Genomic DNA, 27,750 nt, shown 5'->3' with positions numbered 1-27,750 from the left:
ATAATAATAATAATAATAATAATAATAATAATAATAATAATAATAATAATAATAATAATAATAATAATAATAGGGGAAAGAAGATGCCATTTTAATGATTAAAACAAAAATACAAAATTGAATGAAGCTCATTATTCAAATATGGCATATAGTTGGAAAAACCAAGCTTTGACTAAGACGAATCAACCATCTCTCTCTCTCTCCCTCTCTGAGTTAATAAGTTCTTAACTACATTTTGGAGCCTGATACCCACAAATTCTACCACTTCTGCTACCTTTTTAACTTGATCAATTAACCTTGAAGTCCCACATTGGTTAGTCCATTTCTCCATGGATCTTTTGTCTGTTAATGGCGTTACTATTGTACCTTGCGACGGATTAGAGTGAATTGCTTTTCATTAATCCCTTCTTTCCTTTTAAATCTCACAACGCTATCCAATTCCTCTGTAGTTATCAGGTGATCTAAGTAGTGTCTAAGGAGCCATCCAATGGCTAGCAAGACCATTGATGCATGCTTCCAGATCCTCCCATCCATCGGTGGGTGATGATCCTCTGCCATGGGTGTGGTTGTACGACAAATATCAAACAATCAAGATGATATCGGCATATGCCCTGATGTTATGCTGATCATCGAATCCTTACCGCTTCATCGCACCCACGGCACAGGATTTTTTTCATCCACCGGTCGTCTCCTTTGGCTTTTTTTTTTTCCAACTGAATTACAGTGCATTGGACAATTCTAGTAATTCCATTAAGGATGATTCATACTATCCCACCTAATCAATTCAATGATGGCAAGATAAGAGAGAATAAAAAACTATTTCAAGGTATTTTCAATAGTATTTCATTTGGATTGTCGGAGAGAGGCAGTTGGAACTAAAATATTGCTTTCAAATCCAAATTTTATTGATACGTCATTTCTTGATTTTTTTAAAAAAATTGAATTGAATTGAATTTATTTATTTATTGTATTTAAAAAATATCACTCGCCCTGATCTGATCAGGTCAGGTTGACTACTAGGTCGAATCACCACCTTTTCCAGAAGAAAAAATGATCAGAAAATCTGATTTTCCAACTATCTGGAAGATTCTTCGTAGAAATAGGTGTGATGTTTTAACATATAATATTTCTCTTTGAAACTTAAAACTATTAAATGAGTTGTAATAGTATTGAAGTGACAGAACATGTTGGGTTTTAATAAATGTAAATATGATGCAAATACCCACTGTTTGATGTTTGACCAAAAAAAATGGCAAAATTATCATCTTGTTGAAACCCTTTCGTGCCCATTAAAGGCCCTTACATTGCGTGGCAAAGGGATCACACTTTTTTTTAAGTTTCTTTTTTCTAATATCCTTTTATATATATATATATATATATAGGAAAAATATTGGGTATGCCGTCGATATCAGGTATGCCGTCGATATTAAGTATGCTAGCACCTATTGTATTTATCTCTTTCTTCCTTTTTTTTGAAATGACTTTCATATCCTTCTTGAATGATACTCCATCATGTGTTCCTATTGGTGCTATCCGCTAGCATACTTGATATCGATGGCATACCTATCCCTCTCCTATATATATATATATATATATATTACTCAAATCTCAAGTACTTGATCTATCCAGTACTAATCGGGTTGAAAACTTCGACCGATGGGCTGGTTTAACAGACTGACCCAGTACGTACATACCATTACCATCCCTAAGACCAGTTCAGCACTTACCAAACTGATCTATCATATTATATTATTAAAGGTCATCTTGTATTCAAACTTAAACTTGAAACTGTTAGGATTTTTATGTGGGCTTAACTGATACCGATTGATCCATTGGGCCCAAGCAATTATAGACCCACTCTGATTAGGAAACTCCTAACTCTTTCCATTGTGAGAGTGGAATAGGGTTTTAGGGATTCTATTATAAATAAAATACTGACGGTCCCTGCAGCCATTACTTTACTTAATGCCTTATTGGTTTTGGGAGCACGGCTTTCTCACAAGAGCAAGTGCACAGAAAGAAAGGAAACCCTAGAGTAAGAGGCTGCAGAAGATCTCAGTAGAAGGACTCCACTTGCGTAGTTCATTGCCATCTTCATGGGAGTAATGTTTAACCACATGGGACAGAGGTTCATGATCTATGTTCATGGGACACAGGTACTTCTTTATTCCCATTTATGGTTCATGTCATGGTTGTCCCATTGATTATTATAGATATGGTAAATCTATATGGTTATGTATTTTAAGATGGGATACTTTATTGTTCTTGGTTTAGGGACTACACCTATGATTAATCTTTTATGATTGGTTGATGATTCTTGTATTCTAAACACTATAGGGTTATTCATATGTTTAATATGGTAAAGAATCCCCGACAGAAACTTGAAGGGTAGTCAACAAGACAACTTCGAAGTTTCCCACTTATCCACCAATAATTTCAAGTGGGTTTGAGGTAAAGAAAAAGGTCGAATTAAGAGTGACCATGGGAATGTATAGGGGACCCACTTGCATTTCCACATTAGTCAAGCCACCACCGGAAGTCACAACTACGTGCATGGAAGTTTCACAGCACCTTCGATATTATTTGAAAAAGGGTGGAGAGAAATAGGCATAAGGAGACGTTACTGTATATATTACGCAATCTCGAAGCATTCTGTCTTACTATATATTTTGAGATTGACAACTCAACGGGATGTAGCTTTACCAATGTTGCAGGTGGATCACAGCCGTCCTACCTGGTCAGTGACATGGCAGGAGAAAGACAAGAATAGACACCAAAGAGGACTGAAGCAGGACTAGGAGGGGAGAAGGGAGAGGGGAGACTCGTAAATGCCTAAGTCAGTGGTGCAACGTATGTCATGCATCAAGTCCTTCGCAGCCACTCCAACCATCACCGGCGGCAGCTTCAGCCCGGAAAGTGGTGGCGCCGCTGACCCCATTGGGCATGTGAACGAATGGTCCTTGGTACTGCCTATTGGAAGCGTCATGGCCAAGAATTTGTCCACCATATCAAGTGTCAAGAAGTCCGAGTCAGATGCGTTCTCCAACTCAGACCTGCTCCACTTAGATCGGACAAAACCCGGGTGTAATATTACACACCCAGTTATCTTCGGACCAAAATCCTCCTGGGTACCAACCCATACCGCCACCTGGTGAACCAGGTCTCCACCGGAGCTATCTCCTACAAGGAACACTCGCCGAAAATCGGCATAGGATCCGAGGCATTGCTCGGACGAGTACTCACCACAACCTATGGGATGAAGCCAAAGGAAGACTGCACGTCCATCATCAATGGCTGCGGTAGCCGGTCCTCCGGTGCGAGTCGGGTCCTCACAGAGAAGCAAATAGCTCCAGTGGACCGAACCAGCCGGGTGTAAAATTGGTAGTCCATGAACCATTCCGGTTCGGAGACGCAAAAACCACCACCATGGAAGTGGCGGGGTGACGGGCAACTTGTCATCATTGTCACTTGGCTTCCTCTCCGGGATGTAGAGGCGGACGGCAAGGCCAGACTTTGTATCAATCGTTACGTCGCGAACGGAGGAGATTCCATTGTGAAACTCGTCATGGGCGGCGACCGGTTTGGACAAGATCTCGATCTCTGGTGGTCCGGTTCAGGTGTGATCAACCGTGCCATCATCGTAGAGAGTGAACCAGCCGGAAATTTGGTTTGTAATTTTCTTCTCAACGTCCATGACTTGCTTTGTTAGTTTACTAGGAAGAATGAGAACTGAGAAGGATTTACTATTATTATTAAAAGGGTAATTTACAACACCATCCCTAAAGAATGCTAGTATTATAGGAACATCCCATCTTTTTTACTAAATTAGACTCATGCCCTTTATCATCAATCACTGTTAAGTGATGCTATGAAATGACGTTTTAGCCCTTATGAATAAAAGAATGATCTGACATTTTGATTATTCACAAGGGTCTAATTGTCAATCAAAGTAAAAAATGAATGGCATTCATGTAAATTTGATCTCCATCCCAATATATTGCCATCCCTTGTCTCATCCACTGTCTTGTCTAAAGGTCTCCGTTTCTTCATTTGATGTGTCCAAGGAAGTCGTGGCAAGACATTTTTCGAGGACATAATTGCCACTAGAATCTCTCTGAAAGTTGAAAATACCTGCTTGAAGTTATATCAAAATAAAATAAAAAACGAAATGTCACAAGAGATAAAAAATGCAAGAAAATCTTCAGAGAAAAATCGAACCTTGATTTACTTTAGCAGCTCATATCTGCAAAGTGGGCTGGAATTGGATCCGCTCCAAATTCTGAGCCAAACCAACCAAAAGCACAGGGGAAGAAGTGGACTTGTCAGTGTCTTGATCAAAGATCCGCTGCAAGGAGAGGCCAATCCCTTTGAGAGAATGGACGTAGGCGACATGGGCATTAGCAAACGCATAACACTGCCACATTGCCTCTTGTAGGAAATTGCAGCGCTCTCTATAGAGTTTGGCCTCCAAGTCGTCCACCTTTGAGCTTGTGCAGCCCATCTCCCTCTCGGCTGGGAACGAAGAAATTGAGAAATTGCACCCCCAAAAACCTTTATAAAATGTTGAAAAAAAAAACCTAGAAGAAAGAGTAAGCACACGCATACACACTCTCTTCCCCTCTAAGGGAGGAAACTAGGAAGAATTAAAGATGATGTAAGAGAGACAGCATGGATTTGGACTTTGGAGTTTAAATTCTAGAAAGTTAGGGTTTTTTGGGGAGGAAGTGGAGAGAGATAAGGCAGAGAAAGTGTGATATCCTACTTTTAAAACCTGGTTTACTTACATGGTTGACCTGGTTTAACCATACAGAACTCGAACCAGAGAGGGTTAAGGCGGGTTCCCTATGGACTATGATGGTAAGGGTGACTTTGAACACAGGTTGGCCAGACAAGTCCGAGTTAATGCCAAAAGAGACGGGTGTACCCAAGCCGTGTACATGTGTGTATCATAAGGCCATGTATGGGTAATGCTGGTATGTAGCCGTATCCTAAAGTGTATACGTATTATATATCTTGTGTCGAGAGTGAGATACATGCTGAGAGTCGAATTCCATCGAAATCTCAATTGTTTGGCTAAGTTTTGACCAACAAATGGATAGTCACAAGCGGGCGAACTCGCCCACCAGTGTGACCCACCTATGTGGTTACTAAATATTGTCTAGTATAAATAGCACTTATTGTTTTTCTTTTTCTCATTTAATGCCTTAAAGAGTGGGTGAGAAAAGTAAAGAAGAGAGAGAAAAGAAAAGGATGAAAAGAGAACGAAGAAGAAGAAATGAAAAGAAAAAGAGGAAGAAATGATTTTAAGTGACGCCGATGTTTGATCTTTTCATTCTAGCACCGGAAAAGTGATTACCAACATGAGGCCTATGATTTGAGGTGAGTGAAGGCTATACTTCTTAAACTTTCACAAAACCCAAGTGAAACCCTTGATTTGGGTAGAGTTCCATGAGATCTTGTTAATCCCATTTGAGATGATGAATCTAAGGTTTAATAGATGGTCTATGTGTTGATTTTAAAGGTTTAAAAAAGTGTTTGCAAGATTTGAGAAGCACTGGTGATTTCTTGAGTTAAGAGGTGATTTTGGGGTTTTGGAAGAATTCTTGAGCAAAGAAGGTAAGATTGCTTTTCAATCCTTAAATCTAACTTAGTTCTAGGTTAGAATCATCTTATGAGACCTTAGATGTATGAAAAATATAATTGAAACAGTCCCATTTGATTTTCCCAATGTTGAGGAGTATTTTAAGAGAGAAAATCAAATTTTGCACCAACAGGTGGGCAACCCACCTGTTGGACCGGCGGACGAAGACAGGTGGGCTGTCTAGCCCACTTGTTGGCCCACCAATCAGATTTTTGAGGCCTAATGGGTCCAAAACAGGCGGACGACCTTCTTTTATGATTTTAAACATGATTTAAACATTGAACCTTGTTAGTTTTGACCCCAATGTGGTGAAATGCTAACCTCATTCGCTTATGATAGGTTCCACTAGAATTTACATTTCTCATGTCGGATCTCATCCATACCGAACGTGAGCTTTTGTACTCAACAAGTAAGTGGAGAGAGGACGTTTGATTTTATTTTAAGGCATGTTTTTACATCATTAAATTGTATCTAGACTAGCCATGTCATCAGGCAAATTATATATAGATTAATCATCCTCGTGTGCCATTTGCACGCATTTCTTGTGCATTCTAAACAAATGATTTATGATATGTGTGTTGTACCTTACATTCTCAATGCTAAATGATTGATGTGTTTATGTGATGAATGGTTGGATTACTGTGCATGATGCATTATTAGACTAGACACCGTAGTCGATTTAAAAACGAGTGCAGTGGTGGCTCGTGGTATGGGGACGTGGTGGCACTATACAATTGTATTTTGTCATATAGGAGCATGTGGTTTAGGATTATCACTCCCTGTGCTATGACCCTTCCCAATAGGAGTTGAGGTATTAGGTTATCACTTGGGGGGAAACAGTGGCCGTAGTTGTCGGGTCACTGTGCCTGTTAGACATATGCCTGGTTGGTCATTAGGACAGTCAGCAACCTCAGTAGTATATTCAAGATAGCCAATCATACTGCTTTAAATTGTCGAGGTCGACACATTTACATTTCTGTCATTTTCTTTTATGTTTAGAGCCGGTAGTCGGCATACTTTACTTTTCTGAGTACTCACGGTGGGCCTTCTCCGACAACCCTATGGGTGTATCGAGGGATGGAGTTCGCGACTTGTACCCGGGGCATACGCGCACTGTGGTTGTGAATAGCACATAACCTAAGACTTAGTAATGTTGTTTAGGTAGATAAGATTTAAAATGAATTGCATTGCATATAGTGCATATAGATGTGAATGTTTGTGTGGTCTTTCTTTTCACTTATTGAGCTAGTGAGCTCATCCCACGTGCACATATCTTTTATATGATTTTATAAGTCACACGCCTGAAGATCAGGAGTCAGCCCCCACAGTCGAGTTTCTTGTTAAGGATTGGTGGGTCCTTGAGGAGTATGAGCACGGTGTTGATTGTATGTGCGAGGATTGTGCTGCGGGACCGCAGTAATGACACCGAACAAAATTTTACTTTTTGAGTTTTGATGACCTCCCCTTTTGTGTACTTGATATGTAAATTGTTATTCTTTTTGTATAAATATTATGCCTGCGGGCCTACATGTACTTAGCTATATATTACAATTTGGGTATCAAGTATATTGGGGATATTTACAGGTAATTTAAGTCTTCCACTGAACTTTTGAACACTTATCTTAGATATGGGTATGTTGTGGTGGGATACTGTATCAGATGATCCTGGTAGGTTTTGGGTTAACCAGAATTAACTCGGTCATCGATCCGATTATGTGTGAACGGGATGTGACAGAAGGAATAAAGCAGGAAAGAGAAGGGGGGATAGAGGGGAATCTTTTCTAGCGCGGACTCTATCATCGACTTGTAGAGAGAGAGAGAGAGAGAGAGAGAGAGAGAGAGAGAGAGAGAGAGAGAGAGAGAGAGATGGACGCGCATCGGCACCATCGATAGATTTCATGGCTTCTATTTTCCCCAACTCACTGGGTCAGTGACCCGTTAGAAGTGAGACTGAGTTAGGGATTTGGGGACTACAAGTAAGGAGGGTAATTTCGGTACTTCATTATTTTTAAGGGTAAAATGGTATTTAAAAAAAAATGAACTATTGATGTTAGCATTCTTGGTATATTCTATAATAATGACTGATGGTAAGGGGTCAAAATTTAATTTAGTAAAAGAGATGGGGTATTCTTATAATACTGGCATTCTCCATGGGTGATGCTTTAAATTACCCTTATTAAAATCTAACAAGAACGTGCCTATATGGTTCAATGCATGTTCCACCCAATATATTCCATCCACACTTGGTTCGAAATTTACTCAATATTTTATCAAGTTTTGGATTGACCAATCCACAAGTCTAATTATATTAATAATTTACTGAAAAAGAAAGAAACAGAGAGAGAGAGAGAGAGAGAGAGAGAGAGAAGAAGAAGAAGAAGAAGAAGAAGAAACTGTATAAGATTATGATCAGAAGATGATTCATTAAAATTAAAACTGGTCCAAAACATAACATGATAATACGTGAAACATATTTCCTTTGTCCGGTCGACTTTGTTGAATTATTTTAGAAACGTTTGAAAGTATAAGTAGAAAATGACAAAGAAAAAAACAAAACGAAAAACCCAAAAGTTGTGAGAGTCAGGAAGGGAACAGAAGTACAGAACATATGTCGACCACTTAAAACTTTGCTCGCCATCATTGGGATCTCAGAAAAGGATGGATGTCGGTTGCTTTCAATATAAAGCTACCGACTTATAACATGATAAATTACTATTCATCCCCAACCAATCCCTTTCGGTATAAAAATTCTCTGTGACGAGGCAGTTAATGGCATTGAGGACCTAACGGTTAGGTACACGTCGGAATTTTTCAATCTTTGAATTTTTACCATCATTGGCCATTTACCACAGAGGAATTAAGACCCCCGGCTCCCTTTCCCTTTCACTCATTTTTATTTTTAAATGCTTTTGTAAGACTGTTGACAAATGCAATTAAAACCCTCAGCCATTTAAAGATTTTAGTCCCCAAATTGGATTTGTGGGAACCCTCTCCCATTTAAAGATTTTAATTAGAAGTATATGATTTGACCATTATTTTTGTGGGTTATTATTTTTATTATTTGATTAGTTATTTTTTTAGAGCCATTCAATTAGATATTTTAATCATGAAAAACATGATACAAAGACCTCAACTGGCTTAATACTTGACCAATTGGCAAGTGGTGAAAGAGAGCATCACAAGCAACACTCTTATCTCGTTGGCTTGGCAGAGTTAGCCTAGCTGTGACTTTGGTAGAGACATAGAAGTGAGCTTTGGTTAAAGCAGATGAGTAGTTATGTCATGGTGGTGTGAGGCAGTGAGCAACATGGGATGGGAGGAGACCTTGACTCAGGATGGCACGACCGGCTAGTCTTATTTTTTATTTGTCCAAATGTTAAAGAACCCACACGAGGAGATTTTTAGGGGAAACCTTGTTGAGTCACCTTGGCCTCGAGAGAATGATTGTTTGAATGCGATTATCATAGATTGAAGGTTACTGGTACACTCAATAAAGGAGTGGAAGTTTGTTCGATTCTTTTTATTTCTTTAGGGTCACTCGTATGGGGTATTTAGTGTTATTCACTGTTTTTGGAGAAAGTTTTTTTATTTAACCCTAGTATGACTTGATACATATGGATCTTCATACGAGAATCATGTTTTTATACGAGCTTGTGACAGACACATGGATTCCATTAAGACACTCTCTTCAATGCATTGCACACTTTCACTTTAAATGGAATCCAAATGAGAACCTGTTCTACACTCCATAGCATTTGTACTCCCCATTTTTGCTGCCAACAATTTGTTCTGACCGGTTAGAGATTTCTCCACCAAGGGCAATGGAATGGATTAAAAGCGGTCCAACTTATCAGGATTTTGTATAAGCCTCATTTTGTTACAATGTAAACGGAATTCTTCTCCCTTCAGAGAGTGAAGAAGAAAAGAGGATACAGAGAGTGAAGAGAGAAGCAAAGGGTTAAGAGCGATTCTAGGGTTTCACGATTTGAAATTCAAAATAACAACCGTACATACTGGTTGAGTTGGGTCATCTTTCTTTTGATTCAGATCGGTTTAATCATACATAAATCGATACAGAGTAACATACACTCCTCTCTCTTCATCTTGACCGTTCACATTAGAGGTGCCAAGTATCGCACTCTGCACCTAGCATCGCACAACAATTGCAAGATTGAGAATTGTAAAAGATCTGAATCCTTTCAGTATCAGCCTAGCGAAAGAAGCTAAAAAGGGATAGCGAAAGAAGCTAAAAAGGGGTACAAAGCTGATCAACTGTTGGAATTGCAGCAAGTAGATATCTACAAGTGGTGAACAAATCTCTAGGAATATTGTTTTGAAAACAAATAGCAGTTTGCCGATATCCGACCTTCAGAGTTGGTTATTGTAGACACACATCGGAGTAGACTAGGTAATAATGAAACCGATATGTCCCAATGCAATGTGGAACCAATTACGACCTCTACAACATTATAAATCCTCAAGATGGTTTAAGATTTTAAAACGGTTAAGAATGTCTTTTGAAAATCATGAAAATGACTTTACAGTGTATAATCTTACCAAAAAAAAAAAAAAGGACTTTATAGTGTATAAAAAAAAAAAAAAAAAAAAAAGAACGAATCTAAAACTCCAAAAAATAAGATCTTTTTGGTTCGAGTACGTTCAAACTTGAATTGGCCCAACCCTCCATGTTAGTCTGAGTTAGTTTGTGTTTCTTTCCCACAAACTAGTACATATAAGTGTGTTTAATTAGATGAGGTGAGAATTTACTAGACAACCTCGTTAAGAAGATGGATCCGGTTCTCGTATGAACTGGAATCTACAACAGGGCTTGATTCCTTGTGTGTGAATCATGATCGTGTGAGAACTTGATTCGCACTCCCTCGTTAAATGTGTTTTCCTTATCCTAAGTAAAATTAATTTATAAGTTTACAATGAATTAAACAACAAACCTTTATTTATTTATTTATTATGATAATTCAAGTTCACCAATTGAACAGGTCAATTTTTTTTTTTTCCCCTTTACACTTCAATCACATTTGGCTGAGTAGTTTTACATGTAAAATTTGGAGTTGTCAATAAAGTTTCAATGGTAGAGGTTGGACCTTGACGCAATAAGATGTTACTCCATTGTGATCTAATAGTCATAGATTTGAATCACAAAATCAAGATAAAACTACTTACATTATGACCCTCCCTTGACTATGCAATGGTGAGAGCTTAATGCATTGGGTACATATTTATTTTATTATTATTATTATTTTAAAGTTCAGTGGTAAAAACCACGAAGTTACAAATTATCCAAGTAAAATCCAATGTTTTTTTCGTAAAGGACTCAAACACGAAAAGATAGCGAGTTGACGCACTAACTATTAGTGCTTCCTGATGAAGTCAGTGATCGCCATGAGGAGATGATCAGACTGCTTGCCGACATGTGGGTCCATGTCAACGGCCATCTTGTTGAGGTAGAAGGAGTGACCCACCCCGGGACTGATAAGCATCACAATGTCCTTCCCTGCCTTCTTCATTGCCTCACAGTACTCAACCTGTGTGTCATGCATCAAGTCCTTCTCAGCCACCCCAACCATCACAGGCGGCAGCTTCAGCCCGGAAAGTGGTGGCGCCGCTGACCCCATTGGGCATGTGAACGGATGGTCCTTGGTACTGCCTATTGGAACAGCCATGTCCAAGAATTTGTCCACCATATCAAGTGTAAGGAAGTCCGAGTAAGATGCGTTCTCCAACTCGGACCTGCTCCGCTTGGATCGGACAAAACCCGGGTGTAATATTACACACCCGGCTATCTCCGGACCCAAATCTTCCTGGGTACCAGCCCATGCCGCCACCTGGTGAACCAGGTTTCCACCGGAGCTATCTCCTACAAGGAACATTCGCCGGAAATCGGCGTAGGATCCAAGGCATGGCTCGGACGAGTACTCACCACAAGCTATGGCATGGAGCCAAAGGAAGACTGCACGGCCATCATCAATGGCTGCGGGTAGCCGGTGCTCCGGTGCGAGTCGGGTCTTGACAGAGACGCAAATGGCTCCAGTGGACCGAACCAGCCGGGTGTAAAATTGGTAGTACATGAACCACTCCGGCTCGGAGAAGCAAAAACCACCACCATGGAAGTGGAGGATGACGGGCAACTTGTCATCTTCGTCACTGGGCTTCCTCTCCGGAATGTAGAGGCGGACGGCAAGGCCAGTCTTTGTATCAATCTTTACGTCGCGAACGGAGATTCCATTTCGAAACTCGTCATGGGCGGCGACCGGTTTGGTCAAGAACTCGATCTCCGGTGGTCCGGTCCAGGTGCGATCAACTGTGCCGTCATCGTAGAGGGTGAGCCAGCCGGATATTTGGTCTATAATTCTCTTCTCAGCGTCCATGAGTTGCTTTGTTGGTTTACTTACTCGGAGGGAATGAGAACTGAGAAGGATTTACTTCTCCATTTAAAAGGAGAAGAAACTTAAAAATACCCTTTAACTCCACATGAACAACGAGGCCGCTAAAGGAATATATCAAGTCTCAATTGTCTTTTTCTAGTTTTTTTTGTTGACAATGATCAAAGTCTTTATAGTTTAATAGTTTAGAAAAGAAGAAACTTTGTTCATCCCCCCACCCCCACCTCCACCCCCATATTTGTATGTATGGCCAAGCATCTAGGGCTGCGTGTAGTGTTAAGATACGTGGTTGGAGGGTCAATCGTTGGAGATGATCCTGATCAAGTCTTTATCTGTCTAAGTTGCAAGTAAAAGAAAGGTCAGTGGGTTAAAATTGGTTGGCGAAAGGGTTTTCTACCATATATGCGTGTATACTAATTCTGGTGAAGGAGAAACTCACTTTTGAATCTTCAAATAGAGCTTAAGAAATTTCACCATCTTGATAGCAGTGAAATGTGTCTTGACATACAAAACTGTCCCATACACTATTCGTGCCAAGCCTTTTCTCAATTGGTTTTATATTTATCATTGAACAATATATGGGCGAAGGTTTGTTGATAGTCACATGGCATTTGGACCAGCTCGAGAGCGCGCATCGGAATATACTCAAGGGACAAGACGATCTTTTCATGCAAACATTTGTCTTGGCATATGGGATGTGACTGGGATTGGGTAGCAATATTTTCTCCATAAAACATTTAAATGATGCATAGCTTACAATAATACCTCCCCTCCTATGACGTGACATATCTACCCCTTATCATGGGAGGAAAGATAATAGAAATAGGAGACACTAGCATAAAAATTGAGAGAATGTGCATACATAGGATGCATGCCAACATAAGGAGGGATATTTGATTGAATTTGACATGTGGCTAATTTTGACCATATCATTTTCGTCCAATGTCGAAAGGGACACATCATTTGTCTACTTTTCAGAATAGATACTTCATAATATTGGATAAATAAAAAATTCTCGTGACAATAACAATTTGCCTTTTTTTTTTTAATCAATAGGATCTGTTTATTTATTTATTTGTTTTTTTTTTTGGTAAAGTAGGATATATTTACAAAGTAAAGTAATATAAAATTTAATAACCAAATTTAGAATGTTTTGGAGTTGGTTACATAAGTTTTTTCGATAAATGAGCTAGTTATGTAATCATGTTAGGGAATTTCTATAAAACATTTTATTTTATAATGAGATTTTTATTATACCCTTTAAGGTTAAGATGTCAAATAATTTGTAACCTTGTTTATTTACTATCTTAGTACTACACTTCTTCTCTTGGTGAAGTATATATATGTATATATATATATATATATATTTTTTTCCATTTCACATGTGTATTCGAAAAAATATTTAAGACTAAAAAAGTTTGACAATGACATTATGATGAGTATACTTGCAAATTATTTTAAATACCTTTTTATCTTTGATTAAATTTAGGAAAAATTACGTAATTACCCACTTTTGGGTTTTCCTTTATAAAATTACCCACAAAAATTTTTGGTTAACAAAAATACCCAAAATTAGGTTTGAGTTTACAAAACTACTCACCCACAGTTTCAATTGACAAAAATACCCAAAATCAAGTTTGAGTTTACAAAACTATCCAAAATAGTGATTCTTCATCTTCCACATATAATCATGTATTTTTTTTATTACTGAAACTTTTAGTTGGCAGTTTTGTAAACCCTAACTCAATTTTGGGTATTTTTGTTAACTTAAACTTTAAATGGGTAATTTTGTAAAGGGAAACCTAATTTTGGGTATTTTTATTAATTGAAACTTTTGGTGAATAGTTTTGTAAAGAGAAACCCAGAAGTGGGTAATCATGTAATTTTTCCTTAAATTTATTTTGGAAATAAGATGAAGGGGATTGGAAGAAGATTACCAATGAAAAGAAAATTACAACTTCTAAACACAGCTGTGGAAGTCACTAGAATCCTTTTCGATATTGATTGATATTACCCCTCTTTAATGCAATCCCTCCCTTTAGATGGAGGGAGACTTGATCATTTTCTTACTTCCTTTTTTAACTTTACCTTTTTTTTCTTTTTTTGCTTTCAGTAATTACAATTTCTTTTTTAGATATTGCATGTAATTTTGCAAAATTACATTAATTATCACCATTTGTTGTGGATCATATAAGGCAAAAGAATACTGACATTATAAAAGAAGGAATAAAAATTTAATCCACAAGAAGCTCCTACGCCATAGACACAGGAACATGTAATGACCATTGTGCCCCTACTTGGGGTATGTGCTATGTGTGTGGGTGCAAGGGCTTTAAGAGGACATAAAACACTTGCCCATAAGAAAAAAGATTTGTTCCTTATTATACAAAAAAGATAAATTCAATATAGGTAACAACGTAGTATAGCCAACCATAATTTCACAAAGCAAATTTATTATTATGATTAAAAAAATCTAACAAGAACGTGCTTATATGGATCAACGCATGTAGCACCCCCAAATTATTCCATTCACCCTTGCTTCGAAATTTACTCAAAATATTTAATCAAGTTTTGGATTGACTAACCCACAAGTCTAATTATATTAATAATTTACTATAAAAGAGAGAGAGGGAGAGAGAGAGAAAGAAACCGTATAAGATTATAGTAAATTAGTAATAAAATAATTTGCTATAAAAGACGAGAAATTACTACTCTTCCCCAACCCTACAGGCCCCACGCCCCACGCCTCACGCCTCCTCCTCTTCCCCATTCACACATTTTTATTATCTTTTTAATATTAGAGCCGTTGAATTAGATATTTAAATCATGAAAAACATGATTCAAAGACCTCAGCTGGCTTGATACTTACCAATTGGCAAGTGATAAAAGAAAGTGTCACAAGGAGTGGATGTTTGTTTGATTTTTCTCATCTCCTTGGGACCACTCACATGGGTTTCTAGGTTAGTACTTGACCAATTGGCAAGTGAGAAAAAAGAACGTCACAAAGAGTGGATGTCTATTCAACTCCTATTATCTCATTGGGGCCGCTCACAGGGGGTTCTAAGTGGATGTTTGTTTGACTTCTTTGTGTCTTTGCATGAAGAGCACTAAACAATTGATCACCAATGTGGTTCTGAGTTCTACTCCTCTTATCTCCTTGGGGCCATTCACACGGGATGTTTAATGTTCTTCACTATTTTCAGTAAAAGTTAGATAGTTCTCATTTAAACTCGGTATGACCTAATCCATATGATTATAGAGTCAATATGGGCCCATGGAACTAATCAGGCCAAAGGCCTGAATACCCGTAGTGAGCGAAAAAAAAAAAAAAAGAGACTAGAAATTTGTGAATTTTCTTTCTAAAGTGAAAGACAGTCTTGAAGGATTGTACATGGACGATGGTATAATTTCAGATGCATTTGAGCTTCTAATTGTCTGATTTAGATTAAATTATACCGTCTTGTTTATTGTTATTAAATAACCAATTGAAATACCACAATCAAATATATATATATATATATATATTTTAAATAGTTAGAACATTATTGTTGAAAATTGTATTTCTTCCAATTTGAATGATTTATCTACTCCTAATGGTCAAGCCTTATATTAGACTATACCATCATATTGGTCATGATTTAAAAGCTAAATGAACGAGCAATAAAAAAAATCAAAGGTTAAAATATGTAGAAATATGATGGTTAAATTGTATCATTTCAATAAAATCTTTTGATTGATCTCCAAGCTTAGGTCATTTTAGTCATTTCATCATAGACTACCCATCATTCGTGCTTCCGATGCCCGAAATGTCGATTTTCAAACATCAGGAACTAGAGACACTATGCAAGTGAGATAATAAACCCTTCAAAAGAAGACCAGATTATAGATTGGCTATGAATTTATTCCATATTTTCTTTTACAGTTTGAGAGCCATAAAATTGAAGATAGATCTCTCTCAATGATCATTTATGACCTCTCCATAAACAAGAGACTATTAACAATATGAAGGTAATAAAAGAATTCAAATAACAATATGAAGAAGGTGATAAAAAAATAATTTCAGAATTTAATCTTCTGCTTATGCTGTAGAACATGAAAGATCCCATTAAAAATTGACAAACATCTATGAATTGATCAAAGTCATGCTGAACTCGAAAAGCTGCCTCGCCAAGTCCATATCTTTACCTTGCGAGGTCGTTGTGGTTACGTTACTATCAGAAAAATACTCACCGCCAACCCCTTTAACTTGAGGATGCAGTGCCACATAGCACGTGGTTGCTGCTCCCTGCAACCAAGACCATTGAAATCAATGAGTAAATCGTGGTAAATTCATGCCATGGCAGAAAATAAAAATGGCAAATATAAATTTGTGGACGGTAGTGAATTGCCGCATATTCATGAGGCCAAGGTTTCTTGCCATGTAGCAGACTTCAATAGACATAGGTGGGTACATGTGCAGATGTGCTCGAAGGTCCTACTTCCCCCATACCCGGTGCAGTTTCAGCTCAATATGGTTATTATGTGACGAGGAGCAACTAGGTTCAACATCACAATCACACCATAACCTCCAATATATAACATGTGACAACTTGGGTTTCAGGCTTCTTTTTTTAATTAATTTTCAAAATTTTGGATGAACTTTTACTCATTTTGGATTAAATATGACCACTGATATTGGGGTGGGATCCTCTATCACATGGACTCACCCATGTCTGCTAATGTGGCAGGGTGTGTCAATGACATCAATGCACAGATTCATGATGCCTATCAAGACCCTGAGAGTGCACAGCTACATTTGCATTGTTAATTTGTTCCGATGCATAGTGTATAATTGGTTATGCTGCGATATGTACCTGAGGAATATTTTTAAGTAGAAGTTTACCAAGGGTATTGACAAAACCTGCATCAACCAACAGAATAACCAGAGCATCAATTTACATAATTCTAAGCCATAGCATTTGCAACAAATAAAATGATGTCAGCAAAACAACTCAGCCATTAAAAATGAAGTTCTCATGGTGTAGCACTATTTGGCAGAAGTTTTACAGTGGTTCTTCAACAGGGATATTTTTCCTCCTCATAACATTGCAATATAAAGAATCACCCATAGTTTTCACGATGACGAGGCAACCCCAGGCAGTGGGTGGCCAAGAGCCAAGGCGTCAACTTGGTCATAGGCATCCACATACAAAAGATGTGGGGGTTATAAGTAAAATCTTTTAAGCTGTAATTTCTAGAAAGGGGGGGGGGGGCTTAGATGTGAAAATATGGGATTTTGATCATTTAATATGAAATTTTTAATTGGGGTTCTCTATAAAATAAAATTACTTCTTCCATGTACAAAATAAGGGAAAAGGCTGGGTATGCTAGCGGTATACCCAAATCTGTGTTTCTCTCTCTTCCTCCCTTGGAAAAGTCCCCTGTGCCCCTCCCATCCCAGCCCTACCATTGGTTGAACTGGTAGCTCCAAGAAAGCCGGCAGCATACTTAACCTTCCTATGTATATGGTTTATAGCTCTGTGACTTCCTCTCAACGCTGGAAGAGAAAGGCAGCTATGGTTGTTGCAGCTGGACCACCATCAACAGTTGCACTGCAACTTCTTCTTTTTCTTTTCTGCAAACACAACAGCCACTCCAACTCCGGCAGCACAGTAGCTTCTGCTTCTTCTTCTTTCTTTCTGTTTTGTTTCCCTAAAACTCTGGCAGCTGCCACCGCCTCTTCTTTTTTCTGCAAATCCGGCAGCAGTGGTTGCCACTGCAATTTCTTCTCTTTCCCTCCAATTTTTCCCCTCTTATCTCTCCTTTTCCGACAGATTTTGAAACCTAGGTGCCTAGACAACTAGGTGGCCAGTCGCCGATGTCCTGAAACCACCTTGTCCCCTAGGCGACACCTTGACAACTATGGAATCAACTGCAAAGGAAAGGATTCAAAAAGTATAAAAAAAGGGTGTACCCAGTGCACGAGGCTCCTGCCACTGCAGAGTCTGGGGAGGGTCATAATGTAAACTACTCAAAAACTACATCACTTGGTAAACTATTCATAGTGTAACATTTTGATCAGCAAGGTTGTCAAGGTGCCACCTAGGCATTCAGGCTGCTCAGCCTAGACTGGCACCTTGTTTGTGTCGCCTTAATTTTTTTACTCTTCTCCATCGCCTTGGGTGGCCTTGCGCCATGACAACTATGATGCTCAGCATAGAACTGAACCAAAACAATGAGCGAGTACTTTCCGTATCTCAAAATTATATAAACATTAAACAATTATGGATGTGAAACAACTGAATGACTTACCATTGAAAATGCTCTGATGACGAAAGATATTGGTCACAATAGTTCCTGGATGAAGTGAATTTGCAGTTATTGGAACACCCTCTTCCTGTTCCAAAAAGAACAAAACCACAATCAAGCTAGCCTTTGCCTCGCAAGAGGGCATGAACACCATGAAACAGGGGGAGTAACACATAAAGCAGTCATCAGTATATCAAGGGAATTACAGGATCAATTTTACAAGAGGGACTTGTCAAAACACAAAACATGATATATCAAATGACAAGAACAGTGTATAAGATATTATACTGAGATAAAATATCTTTAAGGCAAAATAAAAATGTAAACCAAGTTCCTCTGTATAATGTAAACCATTTCATATACAGAGACAATTTCTATGACATTTGAAGATGATTTCTGGTGTCTACATACTTAAATGGTCATCAATTCGTCATCCCGTATTTAAATATCTCACAATTGAGAAATCTGGCTCCAGATTCTTAGGATAGAAACATATTAGTTATAACAGCAGAAATTTGCAATATCAAATCATCATATAAGCAACACAAAATTTAACGAACATAAATATTCTGGATATTTTACAGTTTGTGTCCTAGTACCATGCAAAAGATGATGATTAGGAAAATGTGTAAAATGTCTCTTTACAGTAATATCTAGTGGATAAAACCAAACCAAATTGAGAGATTACTCCACAAGAAGGATAGAGGAGTTGGGATCAAGGACAGTGATTAAATTGGTGCCGCCAGATAGCAATCTGGAATGGTCTGCATTTGCTGACACTTTGGCTGATTGGTTGATGCAGATAAGTCACTTAAAGGATTTATTTTATTGGAAATAAGCTTTAGGTTGGGTTATGTAGGTGTTGCTCCTTTGATCCCATGGGTTTTCTTTGTAATATGCCACTTTAATGGGCCTAAAATATGGGTAGAAAGTAGGAAAACAAGAATTATTTCATTAGTTGAGATAGAGTCTCTGCAGCTTATTTCCGTTCTTGGCCACCCTCGAATAGCTTAGGACACACTTCCCAACCCCTCCTTCAGTCTTGGATGCCATTCAGTCCTAGACTCCTAGTCTTGATATGTTTTGGTTGTTTTGTTGGAGTCTGATTCCATGTTGGAGTCTAAAGTGTCTTTTAGGAGTCCTATTATGAGTCCTATTATGTTTTTATTTGGTGGACAAATAGCTTAAGTCCTAAGCTAAGTAAGTTTCCTGTTTTGAGTCTATTTTCTTTGTTATTTTAGTTTCCTAGTCATTTTAGTTTTCCCAATTAGCTAAGAATTGGATTAGGCCATTCCATTTTAGTGTTTGAGTATGTTTTGAGTCTTCTATATAAGTTTGTAAGGGGCTAAAACATGGTACACAAATTTATTAATGAAATTGCAACTTTGTGCTCCCAAAATTCTGAGAAAGAATTTTTCAACAGCTGAGATAGACATCCCACCATCCCACCCACATCTATCCCATCTTAATCCTTCTTCTTTTCTTATTTATCTTTCATCATTTCATCATCTTCTTCATCCAATAACAAGAAAGTACTGTTTTCTTCAAGTTTTCCTTGAATTTTTTTAAGTCTTAAAGAAGGTTGGATGTCACACGTTTTTTCAGATTAAGTAATTCAGTCATTTGATGAACTCAAAATTTTCACCAGGCATTCAAGAACCCTAATTTGGAGATCAATTCAAATTTGGGCCGTTTATGCTCGAGGTGGATCAAGCATCACCCACAAAATCAGACTTAAGGTATTAGTTTAGTCACTACTTGGGTTGAGATGAGTGAAGCCATGAACCGGAAATTCTTGCCTACCGACTACAAGCAATGTATGCAACTTAGATTTGCACAGTTGAGACAAGAAAGCATGACAATTGAGGAGTATGTCGCCAGATTCTACTATTTAGCCACTCGATGTGATTTTGAGTGGGTTGAGGAGGTATTAGTGGCACAGTTCTATGATGGTGTGCACCCTCATATCAATGCTGCACTAGCATCTAATTGACTGCGTACAATGGAGGATTTTTGTACGCAAGATTTTGTACAGGTGGCATATCAGGTAGGAGAAAGTCAAAAGCAGCCATAGACTCGGAAGATTTTTAAAGATATTTTTCCAAGGGGTGATAGTTCCAGTAAACAACAATCTTCTCCCCAAGAAAAGTTATTCAATTATTCAACAGACCACAAGCTAGGGGTTAATCTATGGCTTCTTCACAACCTAATTGACCATATTCTCCACCTCGGTGTGATTCTAACAAACCTCCTATGATGCGAAATGTTTCCATTCAATGTTTTACATGCAAAGGGTATGAGCATATTAATGCTCAATGTTCTAAACATTCGGTAGATTATAATGATAAGGATTATTTTATACCTTATGTTCCAGAGAAGCACCTTGATTTTGAAATAGTTAATTTGGAAACAGAGTGTAAGCTGAGTGAAATCAACGGCAATGACAGTGATGAGGTGCGAAACCCTTGTTATGTTCTTCGTCATATTTTGACCATTCACAAAATTACTGAGGATGAAGATTAACATTGCATTAGTATCTTCTAGACCCACGCGAAGTGCAATGAGCAATTATGCAACATGATGATCAATGGTGGTAATTGCACTTATGTCATCTCTAAAGGCATTGTTCGTAAGCTGGGATAGCAGACAAAGCCACATCCAAATCCCTACAAAGTTGCATGGGTGAACAACACTAACCTCAAGATTATTGATAGGTGTTCGCTCACATACTCTATTGGTGGATTCAAGGATACAATACAATGTGACGTCCTCCCTTTGAAGGTGTGTCATATTCTTTTTGGTCGACCATGGTTGTTTGACAAGAACGCTCAACATTGTGGGTATGTGAATATCTTCTCTTTCAAGCACGATAACAAAGAAATAAAGTTTCTTCCCGCTAGAGATCTCCATGATATTAAGCTCAAGACGTAGTAAATATGTTCCTCCTCCAGCGTATTGACACAAATGGCCTCTTCAGTCCTTCTCCAAACTCAACAAAGTCAAGCTCTTCTCAAAGGAAGAGAATTGATGTAGCAGCACTCAGATGGTTGGAATAACATGACCGGCTTTGGAAACCAAAACCCAAAAGGAACTAGCCCAACCCGTGTTTTTGGGCCAATAAGGGTTTGTGGTGGGTTAGTTAATTGTTTGGGTTTAATTTGTAGTCCTTTATTTTCTAATGCTATGCTTTGGAAGGATACGTAGGAAATAAGAGATAGACTTTTAAGTTCAATTTAGTTTTAGTTTTACATTCCAATTACGAGTCTTTGATTTTCTTTTATTTATAACTTATAATCCATCTTTGGAAAGACAGATTTGAAATAAAGTTATTGGATTGCTCAGTGTGGCTATGTGATTCTCCCCCTCCCCTGCAACTCTGATATTCCATCTCGGATTTCTCCCTCTTCTATAACTGTCCCTCCACCACCTTGGTTTCAATTAATTTATAGTCATTCATCACCAAATTAAATACCTTGAGTTGCCTATTAAGTTCCTTAGCATGCAGTATGTTGGCAAGCTTTGATTGGCCATATGCTCCCACCCTGCTGTACCTGTAAATTAGCAACCCCAATGATTAAAATAGGGCCAACTTTTCCAATGGATAAACAATCCTGAAACAACCACCTTGCATCAATATCATTACTATCAGAAAGCAGGAACGGGGGAAAAAAAGCAAAAAAAAAAAATAAATAAATAAAATCTTAACATGATTCTCCAAAGAAGAGAACACAAAGTGAATGGCATTGGCAAAATCATACCCTGATTTATCACTGATTCTATCAAAACGAATTCCTTCACGAGGTGCAAAGCGGTGAGCTGCTGATGAAACATTTACAATCCTTCCCTCGTTCTTACTTTTATGTGCTGTACTCTTCATGGTATCCAACAAGAGATGAGTCAAAAGAAAATGGCCTGCCAGGAAGAAAAAGAGGAGGTAAAATTTCATCATGTTCCTTCTGACACTGTAGTGAAGGCCTCTGGAGAAACAATAGCATCAGAAGAACCTACCAAATATTTGGAGACAACAAATAGGCTATCTAAACAACAGATTTATCAATAGTTCAAACTTCTATGAAAGCATTTTGTTTCACTGAAGCACATAGAAGGCCATCAAGAAAAGGAAATTCTTACTCTTTGGGCCATGTCTGATAGTTGCAAAGGAACTAAGGACTACAAGCCAAACGTTCAAAGCAAAATTTGAAAAGTTCACATTTTTTGGATTCTGGTTGAAGTTCAAAGTGGCCCACAAAATTCGGATCAATCAAAATCTACCACCATAAAATGCCAATATCTAGATACTTAGGCAGAATCCATCCAAATATCCTAGCAGTCTCTCACAAACTTATACAGAAACTAGTAGTCAATGTTTAATTGTGAAAAGCAGGAAAAGAGTCACAACATATACAGAAACTATCTTGGCCAGAATTATCCAAGATCCTGATCCAACATACCTAAGTGATTCGTTGCAAACTGCAGCTCTATCTTGTCCTGGGAAAGCATGAATGGAGTCGCCATAATTCCTGCATTGTTACTTCAAATATAAAACACAAAAAATTACTACCTTTTATAACTTATAAAAGCAATCACACCTAAAGTCTGTAGAAAAGGACAACCACAGGAAAATCTACCATGTGACAAGAAAAATAATTTTCCTTCCTAAAACATTTTTTTGGGTGGGGGGAGAGTTGAGAGGGAAGCAGCTATGATTTCTCAAATTTCTTACATGAGTATGTTCAGTGGAAGACCTGAAGAATTGAAATCTGATGCAAATTTCCTTACTGATGCCATTGAACTGAGATCTAACTCCATTGCATCTACTTTAGCAGTGGGGATTTCCTTAGTGATTGCTTGTACGACATCCCTTCCAGCAGCCATATTCCTGACCCCCATAACAACATGAATGCCACGCAAGGCGAGAACACGTGTGGTCTCAGCACCAATGCCACTTGATGCTCCTGCAATTGAACAAATATGAGTACACTGATGTCATGACCCATTAAACAACATTAACAAATGCCTCTAACAAAACATCATGAAATAAGAGGTTTTCTTCCATGCTAGAAGGACATCAATATAGTAAGTAACCCTGGTTATACCCACAGGTTATGACCATAGCACTTCCAATGGCTGATTTATTTTCTTCATACCAAAATAGAAAAGAAATTTCATCACATATCCCTATTTCATGCAGGAAGTAGAAAACCCAAAAATAAAATACACAACCCCAGATTGACCTACTATTAATTATCTATCTAGCCAAGAACCAACCTCAAAAGCAACCATTATTTAACCCATTTCTTACAGTTTAAGCAGGAGGTGAAAAAGATGTATGACGCAGGAGCATCACAAAAAATATAACAAGGAAAAGGATTAAATTCTCCAATGGTAGAGATATTGACCATCCACCATCTAAACCCTTCCACAATACCATCTCCCTCAATATATACATGTTTATAAGAACGTCATGGTTCCAGTGGTAGCAGGGACAGAGCAAGGATTTTTTTTTTTTTTTTTTTGGGGGGGGTGGGGTTGCAAAAGCTCTACCGTGACAGAGCTAGGGAGTAGAAATCCTGGCTCCATTGCTGCGAACTGCATTACAACCATATTTCTTGATACAATAGAGATTTTGAAAATATATACATGTCACAAATGCATGCCCATTGTGTTTAAATATTTGGAAGTGTCTACGGTACCTTACGTATGATTTGATTATGCCTTTCCATTTATGGAGGTCCACAGTTATTTGCTATACCAACAAATGTTTTTCTACATAGAGATTGTTTGTAGAGTATTCTTGACCAGTTAATGAGTATGCCACCAAAAAATAATATACAAATATCACTTTATATGTGGGAATGGATCCTCTCTATACAGTTCTAATAAACGTTATCAAGGTGTAAGGGGACCCAAGGCGAGGGAAGATATCAAAAAATCAAGGCGACCAAGCGCAAGTCCAGGTTGGACCGCCTTGTTGCCTAGGTGATGCCTTGATGACTATGGTTCTAATATTTGCCAAACGGCAGGACAAGTGATGTAGATGCACACCCATAGACCGATCCAAACCCATCTAGGTATCCAGATAAAGATGAGGCCGATCCATATTTGGTTACTTGGTCTAGTAGGATTTTAGTAAATCTTATTTATTCGGGAATATTATGTAATCTTTTATTTCAAGTAGGATACGTAGGAGATACTAGTTTCTTAATTTATTTTAGTTTCTTAGATTGAGTTAGTTTCTTATTTAGAGTTGGTTTCCTAGTTTCGTTTTGGACTAGTTTCCTTTTAGGATTTGTTTCCATGTTGGAGTCTTTTATTTTGCCTATTTAATATGCTTGTAACTGATTGAGTAATTAGAGATTGAAAAGATGAATTAAGTTTTGGGTGTTGAGAGCCTGAGGGCTATGTGTACGATCTTCCTTCTTCCCCCTTTTCTTTGTGCGATTTCTCCCTATCCCCTGCAACTCTGAGTTCACCTCAGGAATTCTTCCCTAACCCTACCGGCCCCCCATCAACAAGTGAGACCCAAATTCCGTGAACAACTAGGGCCCAAGTCCCCCTGCCCACATGTCAGGTTTCAGCACAAACAAAGTTTACCACACAACAGTATAAAGCTTTAAAATCCATAAAATGTCAATGTTTGCAAGAGAAAATGGCTACGAATAATTGTATGGTAGAAAATACTTGGGGAAAATGCCAGACATGACAGGTGAACATTGCGCTTTGCTCTCAAATTTGACATTTGGACAATCCTAACTGTACCTATATATTTAAAGGATGGCAGCTCGCCAAGCCTTGAAAGATCCGTTATGGTCAGAGAGACAAAACAAAGACCGGAAGTCGAAGTCGTTTTGGCAAATGTGTTAGCAGCCACTGACACCTATTTGAAGTAAAGCTGGACGCCATCCTGTAGCAGCAGCCAATCTACTACTGTTAGGCTTCACCGAAAATCTCCTAGCATGGTGGGTGGGAATTGACAAATAACCCACCAATATGGCAGAGAAAGGTGGACCATGTAAAAAATAGCCATTTAAGTACCATAAGAATTATAAATTTAAGTAATTCCAAAGGAGAGTTGGGACTGGGGAGAGGGGAAAGGGGAAAGGGGAAAGGGGAAAAACACAGGTACCACTACTTCCCCTCCCTCCAACCAATCAAGGCAAAAAATGCGGGCTACATCCTTGATCAGTGGGTTTCAGGCATGGACTACGCAGTCAAACATACTATTTCTACATTATGTTATGTCTAACAGGCACATTAGATGGGCTAGATGCCTTGATGTATTCATTAGTTAGCAAAACATTCTTTTGATGTAGGTGTTCCTTAAATTGGGCTTTGGTTATGCTATGCAAACTTGTAATGTAAAACTGAGATTGGTTTACATCAGCATTGGGGAAAGAGTTCTACCAAAACAAAACAAAAAGCTATGGGGAAAGTGTCATGAATAGCTCCCAAGACTTCCAAAGCCTTATCAACCTTGGACCTCCAATAAAAGCAATATGAGAATTTCATATTCAAAGCAGAAAGGAGCAGTTAAACTTAGAGGAGCATTTAAGATCGCTTTGCTTCAAACTTTTATGCAGTCAGAATCCAAGTTCGGGTTGACACATGTATCCCTAATAGAACATGCTACTCAGAAACAATCATAAGATTTCTGAAAATTTTATCTCCATCAACTTGATAAGGATTTGAACCTCTCAGCAGGCAGAGTTGTATATTATAGGGTAACTGAGCCACACATAACGAACCACTCGAACAATTAAAAACTCTTTGTCACATATCTTTTACATATAACATTTTTTAATCAGTTGTGTCTGCAACTTTAGACAAAACAAGTTTACAAACTCTTATTTTGCCTTCCTATAACATAGTTTACTGTATAAAAAGAATTGGAGGGTGGGGTTGGTGTAACAAAAAGGCTAACAATTCTCGCTCTCCAATAGGAGGTGAGCAACCTCCATTTGGAGTCAGCAGACAAACAGTCTATAGTATTCAGATGAGCAAGCAGAAGGCAGAATTCTCTTCATGGCCACTTCAATTCACCCACAAGTAGAACAACCTCCCACCAACCCAAACTAGGTAAAATTCATACTGAAGGGCAGAAGGAGAAAAAACAATACAAAATATCAACGAAAGGAAACAAAAACGAAAAGAGGAGAGACAGAGAGTCACTCCAAAAATATTTGTTCTTCTCTGTCCCAAAATTGGAGTCCCAACCCAACCCATATCAAAATATGGAAAGATGAACAAAAGACGAGTTTGCATCAATGAAAACACCCAAAGAGAGAGAGAAAGAAAGCAACAACAGCAAATGGACTCAAATCTTACCGGTAACAATGGTAGTGAGACCAGTTCCATCAATTCCTTGTGTAACTTCCTCTGCTGTTGAATTAGAAGAGAACCCAGATGCTCCCTTACTGCAAAACAGCCACATTGTCTCTTCTTCTCTATGGCAGACGGTTTGGGGAAACCCACAAGGCTAAAGAAGGCAATAACCCCTCCCTAAGATCAACAAAGCAACACTAAAGCCTTCATTATATAGAGCCTGCCTTCTAATGACCATTCAAGAGTATGATTCAGCACTCAGATAAGGCAAGAAGCATACCCAATGTGGACTTAGGCTTCAATAAGGACCAACCCAGATGTCTATTCGGGAAGTTTTCGCATGTAACTGAGAATTTGGGGTGGTTGGGAGCTCTCTCTCATTTTCAAAATTCTTTCTGGGAGAGGGTCCTAAAAGCAGTGTGCGTGTGCAGAATCATTGACAGGATTTCCACTTTCAAGCGAGGTGGGGCGCTCATTTCGGCCCCTTGTGTCTAGATGTTACCAGCTGTTCATTGCCATTCACTCTCTCGTTAGATTTTTTTTTTTTTTTTAATCTTAAAAGAGGCTGGTTGTTAGTAGGGTTAATGGTCACCTACGCTAAAGTACACTTGCATACGCTCAATCCCACAACCTCCGTTAAATACTCCCAACCATTCAATGCCTCCCCAGATATTTTCTTTTTTGGCAATCTCACAACTAGCTGTTAGTAGGGGAGAGATGTACATTATTTTTTACATATTACCATTAGTGCATACCGTTTCACAATTTGTCTACTCCTCGCCACTCTCAACTTCCTCTCTAACCATGTGAATATGTATAAATCGTAAAACATTTATTCCCCTATATCCATTGACTTGGCATGAAAAATGCCAATATACATGAGCGCCATATAAAATCTTTCACCTTTTGATAAAAAAAAAAATGTTTATTAGGAGGGATGGGTATATCGATTGTATGCGGTATTAATAGGCAGCACCAATGACGGCACAAGATGGGCATCATATAAGAGGGGTAAGGAGGTCATTTCAAAGAGGGAAAGACCCTACAGGCAATAGCTTACAGTACACCGTGTACCTTTTCCCTTGTTAATAATTGAAA

General features: G+C 38.3%; 2 protein-coding genes across 3 annotated transcripts; both read right to left on the bottom strand.

Moving 5' to 3' along the window:
- Nucleotides 1-10,744: 10,744 nt before the first annotated feature.
- LOC122083921 (probable carboxylesterase 17) lies at nt 10,745-12,171 on the bottom strand. The gene has a single exon (XM_042651865.1). The coding sequence runs from the start codon at nt 12,025-12,027 to the stop codon at nt 11,011-11,013; it is 1,017 nt and encodes a 338-aa protein (XP_042507799.1). The 5' UTR covers nt 12,028-12,171; the 3' UTR covers nt 10,745-11,010.
- Nucleotides 12,172-15,898: 3,727 nt separating this feature from the next.
- Nucleotides 15,899-27,152, bottom strand: LOC122085110 (short-chain dehydrogenase TIC 32, chloroplastic-like). 2 transcript variants are annotated; one of them, XM_042653548.1, is made up of 8 exons: nt 26,656-27,150; nt 23,054-23,285; nt 22,782-22,861; nt 22,089-22,242; nt 21,803-21,881; nt 18,334-18,418; nt 16,896-16,942; nt 15,899-16,327 (listed from the first exon to the last, which is right to left on the bottom strand). In XM_042653548.1, exons 1-8 carry the CDS (start codon nt 26,759-26,761, stop codon nt 16,166-16,168), a joined length of 945 nt encoding a protein of 314 aa, XP_042509482.1. In that variant the 5' UTR covers nt 26,762-27,150; the 3' UTR covers nt 15,899-16,165. The 2 variants fall into 2 exon arrangements, with proteins under 2 accessions (XP_042509482.1, XP_042509483.1); XM_042653549.1 differs by lacking the exon at nt 16,896-16,942 and having other exon boundaries at nt 26,656-27,152.
- Between the last annotated feature and the right edge of the window lie 598 nt (nt 27,153-27,750).

The sequence above is a fragment of the Macadamia integrifolia genome, chromosome 7 (genome assembly GCF_013358625.1).
Source record: "Macadamia integrifolia cultivar HAES 741 chromosome 7, SCU_Mint_v3, whole genome shotgun sequence".
Classification (NCBI taxonomy): domain Eukaryota; kingdom Viridiplantae; phylum Streptophyta; class Magnoliopsida; order Proteales; family Proteaceae; genus Macadamia; species Macadamia integrifolia.
This window is presented reverse-complemented; position numbering and strand designations above follow the sequence as displayed.

Bases quoted from the DNA above. Each gene is read 5' to 3' on its own strand.
- LOC122083921 (XM_042651865.1), bottom strand. From the start codon at position 12,027: ATGGACGCTGAGAAGAGAATTATAGACCAAATATCCGGCTGGCTCACC.
- LOC122085110 (XM_042653548.1), bottom strand. From the start codon at position 26,761: ATGTGGCTGTTTTGCAGTAAGGGAGCATCTGGGTTCTCTTCTAATTCA. The intron at 22,862-23,053 runs GTAAGAAATTTG...TTATATTTGAAG, and splicing joins CTTCCACTGAACATACTCAT to TAACAATGCAGGAATTATGG. The intron at 22,243-22,781 runs GTATGTTGGATC...TCTTCCTGGCAG, and splicing joins GTTTGCAACGAATCACTTAG to GCCATTTTCTTTTGACTCAT.